Source organism: Rutilus rutilus (assembly GCF_951802725.1).
Source record: "Rutilus rutilus genome assembly, chromosome: 21".
NCBI lineage: Eukaryota > Metazoa > Chordata > Actinopteri > Cypriniformes > Leuciscidae > Rutilus > Rutilus rutilus.
In genome coordinates this window covers 11,556,072-11,568,166 of record NC_140226.1, presented here as the reverse complement: position 1 = coordinate 11,568,166, position 12,095 = coordinate 11,556,072, and the positions used below count along the sequence as shown (strand labels likewise).

The 12,095-nt window shown below is 37.4% G+C and overlaps 1 protein-coding gene across 1 annotated transcript; it reads right to left on the bottom strand.

The window, feature by feature from the left end:
* Positions 1–3,759: 3,759 nt before the first annotated feature.
* On the bottom strand, positions 3,760–6,435 carry foxa1 (forkhead box A1). The gene is made up of 2 exons (XM_084393461.1): positions 6,228–6,435; positions 3,760–5,464 (listed from the first exon to the last, which is right to left on the bottom strand). The coding sequence occupies exons 1-2, from the start codon at positions 6,297–6,299 to the stop codon at positions 4,250–4,252; spliced, it is 1,287 nt and encodes a 428-aa protein (XP_084249587.1). The 5' UTR covers positions 6,300–6,435; the 3' UTR covers positions 3,760–4,249.
* Positions 6,436–12,095: the final 5,660 nt, after the last annotated feature.

The following is a 12,095-nucleotide window of genomic DNA, read 5'->3' as shown; positions in this document are numbered from 1 at the left end:
CCTTTACCAACAACTAGATACCCCAAACAATTATATAAGCACGGTTTATGTTGTCTTTCCCTGTCCGTCCTTCAGCAGAGCTGTTCTTCAGCCTGATCGATTATGTACTCAGAAATATGTTAGATGCAGCGGTGAATAAAGAAAAGGCTGTTTAGGCCAGACGTGCCGCTGAGTGTCCCTCCCCTCAAATAAACGCCGACACCAGGACAAGCTTGTCGATTTTCCTCCTATAGGTTACCGTGGAGATGGCTCAACCTGGGTGTCCCCACACATCCCTATGGAAAACACTTGCCCTTTGATGGTGCAACTTTTTTTTTTCTCGAGACGAAAACTTTTGTTTTGAGATGTGCATTCTTAAATGATTTGTTTGAGGTGTGCGTGTTTTAAGTGACTTGTTTGATATGTGGGTGTGGAGGCTCGAGTCTGTGTTTATTGTGGCATGTGGAGTGAAATGCCCCATTACCACCCCCCAAATTCAGTGTGCGTGATCATCGACTTACAAAAAAACTTTTATACGCTTTAATTAAAACCGTGTTTCGGCTGCACATATTGAATGACCCTCAGAGAAAAGCACCACTGATCCGGTTGCTATAACGACACCAAATATTTCAAGCTCTCTCTTTTTCTCTGTCTGCTTCTCTCCTTCTCATAGTAGCTGTTTATTTATACAAATATAGTTTTTCCCAGGTTCTAATCGAGCTGATAAATGTGTGTTGGTTTTGATGTTAAAATGATGCATTATTGAATCGGATAACCATCAAATTGACTGAGATACATAACTTTAATTCTAAATGTGTGGCTAATAATACACTGCAAAAAAATGATTGTTGGTTTAACTTAAAAAAGTGGGTGCCTTAATTTTGTTTTGTAGTTAATACGATGAAGGAGAAACTCAAAATATGATGTTATCTGAACCATATAAATTGTCAAAGTTGATTTAACAAAAGAAAAAAAATTAGTTGATTTGATAGAAGAAAAAAAAATTGTCATAAATAATGATTTATTTTTATTTTTTTATATTAGTTTGGGCCAGTTTGCCATTTCACAATAGCCTAATTAATCTTATTTGCCATCATAATACATAAGTGAAATTGCAAGGCAATTCTTTTTTGCATTAATCTTTCAAATGCTTTATTCTTAAAACTTGTAAATGGACATTGAGTAATACATTATATATAGGCTACTGTAAAAAAAAAAAAAACTGCCTTAAATTTCTAAGTACAATCAAGGTGGATGTTTAAGTAATTTCAACTTAAATTTCATTAAACTGACTTTTAAAAAATGAGTTGAATCTTGTATAACTTAATTTTTTTTTTAATTGCTTAAAATTTTGATGAGTTAAAGCAATATGAAAACATATACGTTGTCATAATTTATTGATCATGTGATTTTTAACATTAATTGTATTTATTATTCGATATAAATATATATGCAAACAAAATATATATAAACGAGAAATGCATTGGTTTTATTGCGTCCGCCACAATGAAACTCCAAAAGAAACCAACTGGCTGTTTCTCCAAATCCCCTGCTGTAGAATAATGAAGACACAAAACAGGGGAGTGCGAGACCACCAACCTGACATAGTCGATGCATATTAGAGGGGCACAAAGCTCTAATAAACTTCTCCCGTATCATTTTTAATGGAAAAGCAGCTGCTTCTAAAGCTGATGTCGGATAGAGATCTCTCCCTCTTCTCTCTCGCCCTTTGAAAGCCCCTTTCTTTCTTTCGTGTGCGTGTGATTCTGGAGGGGTATTGCTTTGCTCTTTTCGTTGGCCAAGCACAATTGTGTTATTGGAGATAATTAATTCAATCCCCATCAGAAGGTATTAGGAGCGCCTTGGCCCTGTAGTGCTTTTCCAAACTCAGAATGAAAAGAGGGAGAAGAAAGGTCTACGGGTAGACCCGCTGATGGGCGCTTTGAACTAAAGGGCCGTGTTCATTGTTGTCGAAATTTTGCTCCATAAGGCTGAAGAAAGCGCCAGAGCTTTTGATGGGGCAACGAGAAATGCCACATAAGTTTGAACACTGCCTGCTGATCGCATATGTTAAGTCTGGCTCGTTTAAAGACGCGCGCTATAATTGCACAATGCAACGTAAAGGTCGCGTTATATAGAAATAAAACCTTTCGGATGTTGCTCTGTGCAATCACTGCCCCAATTACAATCAATAAAATTCCCATGCAAACGAGAGCATATCTAAATTAGACCCGTGCATGTCAATATTTAAATGATATGATTATATAGGGAATGAATGCGTTAAGAGGTTTCCCCAAAAACGTGATAAATAATATTTATGCACAGTTGGTTGGTTCTTAGATTTTCAAGACCGCACATTAATAACGCTTTGGTTTCATTATCATCAGCTTTTAGTTGGCGTATGGTTTCCATCATAAAGATTTATAAATTATTTCAAGAAAGCAATGTTTCCGATAAAGCATTTGATTGAGGATCAAATATACATAATCAAATTTCACCTGGTGTAACTGCTGCGACATATGAACTCGATCACGGTGCAATGTAGTTTTCCACATAATCGATCGTCATAATGAATTCAATAAAATTATTAGAATCAGTGGTACAATATTTTACATTTGTATTTTATTTATAGTTATATTTCGATTTGTATCTCAATTAATCAAAGCCACATATTTTATTTTTGTAAGCAGGTAAATTCTGTTATATTTACACTTTTTTTTTTTTGTTAATGAAATATAAAGCAATCAGTTTTATAATGCACCTGTCGTGCGCATGAGAGAAGGTAATTTAGATTATTCAAACGTGTTGTTAAATCTGTCATTTTGTTGGATCTTTCCCATCAAAAAGAATGCAATTTTATTTTCTAATGCTTTTGAGGGATTATTATTTTTATTTATTTATTTTACAAAATTCAGTATCGATTATTGACATTAGTAACTTTACCATCGTTAATTAGGCTAAATATCTCTGTCGCGAGCTCTAATTCAATATCACATAAATTGACCGCACCGGAGACTAATTTTGGAAACAAAATGTGGTCTTAATTTTTAATTTGAATTAAAAAATAAAAGGCAGAAATATAAGCTATATAACTTTATTTTATATGCCGCGCACATCGAGATTTCTCAAGCCTGAAGTCAATTATCCATTTTATTTACGCATCGGGGGGGAATTACAAGATAATTAAATGAATTTCACGGCTACTCAGCCAAAATGCGTGTATACAAAATACCATGATCAAAGTCAAATCTGTTCAGGTTCACGTGCCCATCATGTAGGTTACGCTCCACAAAAAGATGATTTGGCCTCTCTATGATATTGTTTAAAATCCCATTTAAAACGAGATCGGATCTTTTATGAAGCGAGTCTTTGAGGCTGCGCGTGTGTTAGACTTGGATTTTCTCTTGGTCTTTTACCAACATCAAGTCAAAACCAGACGGGCTCAGCCAAAAGCTGGCTTTGAGAGCAGACAGCCTATATTAAAGAATTTAATCGGATTCAAAATAGCATCTATTTCTATTTTATTTCAGGTATTATTGGAGTTATTGAATTGCATGCATTGATTGGAGATAAAATTATGCACACAAAAAAACAAAACAAAACAAAAATACGAAAGAGAATCGATTATTTCTAAAAACGAAATGAAATAAAATCATGTATTCTTAAAAAAATAAATATCAAGTTTTTAACCAATAGTCTTGGGATAATTGCTATTGTAATTTCACTAAGGAAAAAAAAATGCATGCATGAACCTTTGTATAAAAATGTCACAAACGGTTTGCTTGATTAAGAAATACATATTTTATTCACAATGCATTTCCACCTCGGATTAATTTATTTCAATACAAGATTGGGAAGGTTTTTTTTTTTTTTTTTTTTTTTTTTTTTTGTCCAAACGAGGTAAGTAACCTCAAAAAATAATGAGTAAAATGACAACATTCAAATACATCTGCAACAGACAAGGGGCTTCGCTTTTATACCAGCAACAAGACCAAAAGTTGACCTTCATTCGTGCACGTTGTAACAATGGGGAACTACAAGTTTGGGGGTTGGGGGGGGATCACAACAAGTATTTTACAAGCTCAAAAATGATTTTAAATACACTAGCAATGATTTGTAACTGGGATATACAGTCATTGGAAACACTTTACAATATTTTATTATACACATACACATTTTGTTATATTTTAAAGTAACAGTTCTTTTGCACCAAGTGCATGCAAAAAAAATAAAATAAAGTTTGTTTTTCCCCCCATTAGTCGGCAACTGACTAAGACGTATTAAGAACAGGCCTGGAATACACACCTTGGTAGTAAGAGGCCTCTAAAGCCGAAGGGTCCATGCTGGCTCTCCCGGCCATGGGCAAGCTGGAAGACATCCCTGAGCCATAGGAGGAATATTGCAACGCTTGTTCATAGGCTTTCAATTCCAGTTTATGCTGTTGCTCTGAAGAGGACATTAAATTATTGATGGAAAACGGGTGGTTGAAGGAGTAATGAGGGTCTCCTTTGAGGTGCAGCTGGGGTTCGTGGGCCATAGAGTGCAGCGAGGACAGGGACGTGGACACGGGGTGCACCTGTGGGCCGGTGCTCTTCAGTTCAGAGTTAGCGGTGCTACCGCTCCTGTGGTCCAAACTGGGAGGACTGGACGACTGGTTCGAGGAGGTTATGGAGCTGGAGTCCAGATGCACAGGTTTGCTGCTGGCGCTGTCACTGGCCGGTGAGCCAGAGCCGCTCGAATGCTCTCTCTTTCCGTCAGACCTCTTTCCATCGGGTAACTTTTTGTCGCATTTAAAGCGCTTCTGTCTTCGCAGGTAACAGCCATTCTCAAACATATTCCCAGAATCTGGATGCAGGGCCCAGTAGGAGCCTTTTCCCGGCTTGTCGGGTGACCTGGACACTTTGACGAAACAGTCGTTGAAGGATAACGAGTGTCTGATGGAGTTCTGCCACCTTTGCTGGTTCTGCCGGTAGTAGGGGAACAGGTCCATTATCCACTGGTAAATCTCACTCAAGGTAAGCATTTTGCTGGGTGCCTGCTGGATGGCCATCGTGATGAGGGAGATGTAGGAGTAGGGCGGTTTGGCGTGCGGGTAACTTCTCCTGAAGGTCTTGTTGTCTCTGGCCCGGTTGAGGTTGGGTTGCGCGTATGTCATGGAGCTCATGGTGGGGCTCATGCTGGAGTAGGGGTTCAGCGCGTTCATGGAGCTGTGCTGAGCCGTCATGGCGTTCAGGTTGGACGGGCTGAGCGCGGTGCCCATGCTCGACACGCCGCCGCCCATTCCGTTCATGTGGCCGGTGGCGCCCGGTGGCATCCCGGCCATGGTGCCCGGGCTCAGACCGGCACTCAGCGCCGGGTTCGCATAGGACATGTTAAAAGAACTGGAAGTCATATTCCCACTGGTGGACATGCTCATGTAACTGTTCATATTATTCATGGAGCTCAGCCCAGCGTTCATGCTGCTGTTCGTCATGGGAGAATAGACCTAAAAGAAAGAAAGACATCGTAATACATTTGTATTCAGCACTTTTATTCGTATAGAGTGTAGTAATTTAGCATCTTTTCTCTAAGACAATAATGTAGCCTAGTTTCCCCCCCTTTTTTTCTTTTACAAAAAAGAATTAAATAAAAATATATAGCCTATATTTAAAAAAAAAAAAATCAGGCTAACACCATTAAACATTGTGAGAACATACATTTGAATTTTGAATCTAGATGTAACGTTTTTATTTGATGCTCTTTTTAAAATAACGAAATATTGAATGTGGATTCGCTGATGCACGTGACAGTTGAAATAAAAACGTAGGGCTTTTACCGCGTTTAATTTAATTAAATGTAGCCTACTTTTGCAATGACTCAAATTGAACGAGGCAAAACAGAATCTTGCAATGCAAATGTGTGACACATAATCGATAATAAATTATGTAGCTCAGTCGGATAACAATTTCAGATAGTTTATATCTCTATAGAAAATTATGTTTTAAAAAATCTTCCAAGACTATTGTGACTATTGTCACTTGCAATGGCATCACTACTGCCACCAAGTGGGTTAATCAATGGCTGATATTTTCTTCAGCTCCAGACAACAATTCTTTAGAATATGTTTTACATTTAATTCCTCCGTTTTAAAAGTGGTTTAGCGCAAGCCTCAGTTTGAGTCTGTTGATCTATTATTCGCTTGCATGCAGATACAAACTTTCTGACTATCCCAGCAGCTCAGAGCGGCGGTAATAATAATAGTCTCTCACCTCTTGTGCATCATTGTAGTAGCTGCTCCAGTCTGGAGTTTCGTGTCCTTCCATTTTCACTGCGCCTAACATTATGGAGGAAATCCGCAGCTCGTGCACATGCAGTTCCAGACTCACAGCGCGCGCGTGTGTGAGTGTATGTGTGCGTGTGCGTCCTGGCACCGCGCGCAGTCACTGGTGGGATGTTGTGCGTGGCTTTGGGTAAAGTGAGGAAATGTTGGGACCGAACTGGAGATCTTCCCCTGCCTGTTACGTAGAACACGGTACAGCCCACTTTCGGTGTCTCATTTGCCTGGATCTCTCTCCTGCTTCCAGGAACACGTCTACTCTGCTGTTTTTAAATACGAGTGACCCGTGTGTTTTATTGCACAATACTATTAACTTACCTGTAAAAAGGTTTAAAAAACGAATCATCTTTTAATTTAAACTCTCTTAGAATAAACACATTATGATGAATAATACTGAATATCCGATACATTTTTGGCACATTATATTTTTAATTTAAATTTAAATGGAAACATTTAAAATTATTTAAGGATTTTATTATATTATTTTTTTTCTTTTTCTTTCTTCCCCCCTTTATAGACTTTATAGCTGTAATTAATGAATCCAGCATTATAATGTTATAGGCCTATAAAAAAAGTTATGAATTCAAATGAAATGAGTGATCTTGTAAAGTGTAATGCAATATAATTAATGTAATAGTAATATTATATATTATGTAACATATTAAGTTATGTCTTTCAGACATTTTAGAAAACATTAATGATAACATGAATCTAGGCCTTTTTGAATATACATGAATACATGATCTGTTAAGCATTATTTAATGTAATATTGATTTATGTTATTCGCTATTAATAGTGACTTGCTATAATTTTACATTTACAATTACATTTTAACTTTATACATATATTCTTTCTAATCCATAGAATGTTATTATAAAGTGTTATCAGATAATCACAAAAAAATATGTGGATGCTGTATTTAAATATCAAAATGTATGAACATATATGAATTCTATCATAACTATAGGCCTGTTTGAACAGTTTATTTAAATAATAGGCTACTTAACAAATCATGTAATGTATTTCATTTGTGAATGTCAGAAATGGTGTCACCAAGAAGCTTCACATAGCAGAAGAAATATACCAACTTGCAATAACTTTGCAGCCTATTCATTTTGGTACTGAAGCCAGGTGTTTAGGAAGGAACTGGAAACCCCACCATCTCCCTCCTTTTATTTCTCAGATGAACAAGAGGTCACATTTCCCAGTGTACACCTGCTAATGAGCGAATGACAGCACTGATCATCCACTTACAGCGGATTATCTCCAGTGATCTCTCACACCATTAGAGCACAGATCGATTCCTCACAGGACGGAGGGAAATGGCCCTTGAAGCAAAGAACATTAGACCATGTCAAAGCCCCCATGAGACAGACCGAGAGAGAGGGAGAGGGAGAGAGAGGTAGAGGGAGCGATATAGCGATGGTATCAGGACTGTCTTGTCAGTAGATTTAATGCATGATTTATAAAATAATAGGCCTATAAAAACTGCCTAACAAACAGTGCATTTTATTAGATAGGCCTGTTATGCTATACTAAAAATATTTTTTTTGTGCAGCAATTTTGTGTTCTTATAAAAAAAATTAATAAAAAAAATGGCAAGGTTCTTTGGAGATAATAAAGTTCTTCAGATCAGTAGTTTAAAGTACCGGCAGCAGGTATGGTTTTCTTGAGAACTAGAGAATAAAAATAACTTTTGGGGATTTTAAAATCAAAATTAGAATGTAAAACCATTTTTATTATAATTGGAACCTTTATTTTGAATGCACATTTAGTCTGTTAAATCTTCTTTTTCTCTCTCTCTCTCTCTCTCTCTCTCTCTCTCTCTCTCTCTCTCTCTCTCTCTCTCTCTCTCTCTCTCTGTCTATTCTGTGATTGTGTGTAAATAGAAAGGCATCTTTGCACTATAGCTCACCATGATTACATTTCAGTTTGTTCTGCAAATCTGAACATTTGAATGCACTCTTTTATTGGCATCGATTGCTTCATGAAGAACCTTTAACATTCATGGAACCTTTCCATTCCACTAAAGGTTCTTTATAGTTTAAAAGGGTTCTTAGATTTGTAGAATGTTCTTCGCACTAAGGGGGGAAATTATTTTTTTAACAACTGTTCACTGAAGGTTTTTTTGGGGGAAACCGAAAATGGTTCTTCAATGTATTGATGCTAAAACACCTATTTGGGGTCCTTTTATTTTTTAGAGAGTGGTTGAAGGGTTTTATTGCCGTTCTAGCAGCCAGTAAGTGCTATATGCGTAAAAAATGCATGCATGAAAAAAAAAAAAAAACATTAACATGAAGATAATTATCTACTTGATCATGATCTTATTGTGCAGATTTTCACTGGGAGCCCTGGCACGCGCACGGGGACGGTCGGTTGCTAGGAGACGCTGCCTGGCGTTTCTCTGTTTGAGTTTCTGAGGTAAAAAGCTGCAGTTATTTTTCAGCAAATAGTTAGAACATTTTTATTTAAAGTAGATTTTCAGGCGGGAATACATAAATGAAAAGGTAAGGTGCTTTTAAAGATTACCTTTTTAATGATTTATTAAGATTTATTGTGTCACAGCACGAAAAGAGCAACTTTTGAGCAAGCGGGCTAGCTGGCTAACTATACGTTAGCGTTCATAGCTTTTTGAACTGTAAACCTGCAGTTTCTGTTCTTTCGAAACTATTTATATATTTTTTTTATTTATGCAGCGAGAATGTATAATGATTATTTCATGGGAGTCAGAAAAGAAAATGAGGATAAATAATAAACATTGCAAAATAGCTCGAACTGAACTGTTGGACAAAATCACGTAAGTTAAAATGTATTAAAAAAATATTTTGCAAATATAACGTCAGCTCTTTTACCAGTCTCGACATAAATGTTATTGCTTATTTATCAAATGAGGCAACAACACGTATTTTTTCTAATTTTAATTTTAACTTATTTGTTTTAAAAATCGTACTGTATAATGTGATGAATAGCCTAATAAAATATATTGCTGGTTTAACTTAAAGTAAGTTACCTGGTTTATTGAAATTAAAGATTTAAGTTAATACAATGAAGATTGGTTTAATAAATATAAACTTTTCCTTTTTGATGTCCAGGATTTCCAGTATACGAAACACTTATGAATCCAATCAGAACAGAAGACTTCTTCTTTACCTTGCCAGGTAATGTTAAGACCTGTCATCACAGATTTACCTCCCATCCTGACAAAACCCAGCTGTGTTGAGTCTCAAATAGACTTTCACTTTCCTCTCCTCTGCAAACTGCCCCTTAAATCCATGTCTCAACAAAGACCAACAAAATGAGCCGGGGTCAGAGCACAAGCCCAAACATTTCCTCCATTGACAAATCCGTGAACACAATGGCTCTTCCAAAACTTAAAGCCAGGCATGGGATTGTCAGAAAGCCAGTCATAGCCTCTCTCGCAGGGACCACCAAAGCAGTATCCTTGTCCCAAAGGCCGCAACCTCCTGCTAAGCCCAGATCAGAGTGGTCCTTATCAGCAGGTGGATCTTACAAACTTCACACACTTGCTCAGCAGGTCTCAGGTGAGAAGAAAACCTCCAGCGCTCACCAGTCCACTGTCTGTGAAAGACAGAACCGGCGGGACTCGGGCAGCTCTAATGACAATGAGGCATCAAGCTCTGTGAATTCAGCACAGAATGGGCATATAGGAGTGCAGAGAGGAAAGACTGAACAATTCCGGGAGCCTCATGAGCATCAAACTCTCTCCAAACACACCAGCTCCCAGAGTCACACCAGCAGCGCTGGCTCCAGCACCATCCAAAGTGTCAAATCCACCTCTGATCTGCTGGAGGAAGCCAGAACTATTGCTGGACTCCAGCAGCCAGATGAGGTTGACCAGCAGAGGGCGCCAAATGAGAGCTTGGCAGACTCATTAGTGATGGAAAGTGGGCACATACCTGTAGTAGAGGATGACAGTGCTGCAACTTTCTCTGACCAAGCAACGGTACATTCGATCGAAAGAGAAGCTGGAAACAATTGCAGCTCTGATGATGAGGTTAGCTGTTTATTTGATTTGATTTGATTTGATTTGATTTTGTTTTATATTATGTCATATTTTTTTTTTTTTTTTTATATATTTTATTTTTAAACAGTATGGCATTACAAACCGTATTACAACATTTTACGAATTTGTACAAGACTGAGCAGGTGTACAAATTAAAGTACAAAAGTGTACAATGGTCGTACAACATGAGAAAAACAAACAACAAACCCCCCCCCCCAAAAAAAAAGCACATTCACAAGAGGTCTGTTGTCATACCTGAGATTGTATGAAATTAATGAAAATAGTAGCTGTTTTAGTTTTTACATGACATAAGGCTTTCCTAAATTGCAAGAATTCATTTAAATAAATTTGGAAGATTGGTTTGACATTCAAAAATTTACATTAATGTTTAACTAAGAGTATACGAGTATTGTAAAAAAGTTCTTTCTTGCTATCTTGCAAAAATACTCCAAATTTGACATCTTTATACAGTATATTGGGTGCATCACTAACATATTCTGATATCCAATGTTGAAAAGAATTCCATAAAGTTCTGGTATAATGACAAAAAAAAATACATGCTCCACAGATTCAATATCCAGTTTAGTAGTAGTAAAATCTTTATTTGTCCCTTTACAGGGCAATTTAAGCAGCTACAACCTCACAAACATACAAATTTCTATAAAACAGAAAACATCACAAACATTACGAAAACATCACAAACCCCTGGCATTTATAATAATTCATTTAGAAAGAGAAGTTGGACACAGCTACTTTATTATTTTATTATTTATTAATTTATTATTAGCAGCTATTAAAGCACCAAAGGTGCGTAGGCACCTATTGTATCTGTTAGTCATCTTCTTCTTCTTCTTCTTCTTCTTATTCTTCGTTGTCGTCGTCTTCCACTCTTGAGTCTATGGCAGCCTGTAAAACTGCTTGTGGGAATATGATGAAATTTGGCACACAGATAGAGGACAGTCTGAACATTAACTAGTCAAGTCAAGTCATCTTTACTTTTATAGCGCTTTATACAATACAGATTGTTTCAAAGCAACTTTATCGTGATAAACAGAAAAATAATGATTCAATGATGCAAACATAGTTCAATTCTGCAGCTCTAAAAAGAAAAAGAAAGTCAGCTAAAGTCAGTTAGTTCAGTGTTGAACCAGTTCCATTCTAAAGATAATCAGTTATTAAATTACAATAGTTCAATTCAGCTGTAAAGCAGCTCTGCAGAAAAAAGTGATATCATTATCCAGCTCAGTTCAGTTCTCATCAAATAGTGTCAGTGCAGTCATGCCAATAATATTATTGACTATTAAGTGTCCACAATTAAGCAAGCCAGAGGCAACAGTGGCAAGGAAGCCAAACTCCATAAGGTGACAGAATGGAGTTTTTTTTTTTTGGGAGAGACCAGGCTCAGCTGGGGAACCAGTTCTCCTCTGGCCAAACTTTGGCCCTGTCCCAAATGGCACCCTAAGCATTCGCGGTCTTCCTACGAGTCCGCACTTTCGTGACGTAACGCCGCTTTGACTGCTGGGAAGATGTCTGCTGTAGAGTTTGCTTCAGTGCGGGCTCAGCAAAAGTGCGGTTTGAGGGCGCATATCAGCCGCTTGCGAGTACCCTTCTGAAACCCAACATGACAAATGGGACACTCTACGGTCTCATGGACTTAACGGACACACGAACGTGGCAGCCATTGTAACTCCACAAGACCGAAAGTGCATATGAAGTGTGCCATTTGGGACAGGGCCTTGGTGTCATTTAATACCAGGCTGCAGCTGGAAGCAAATT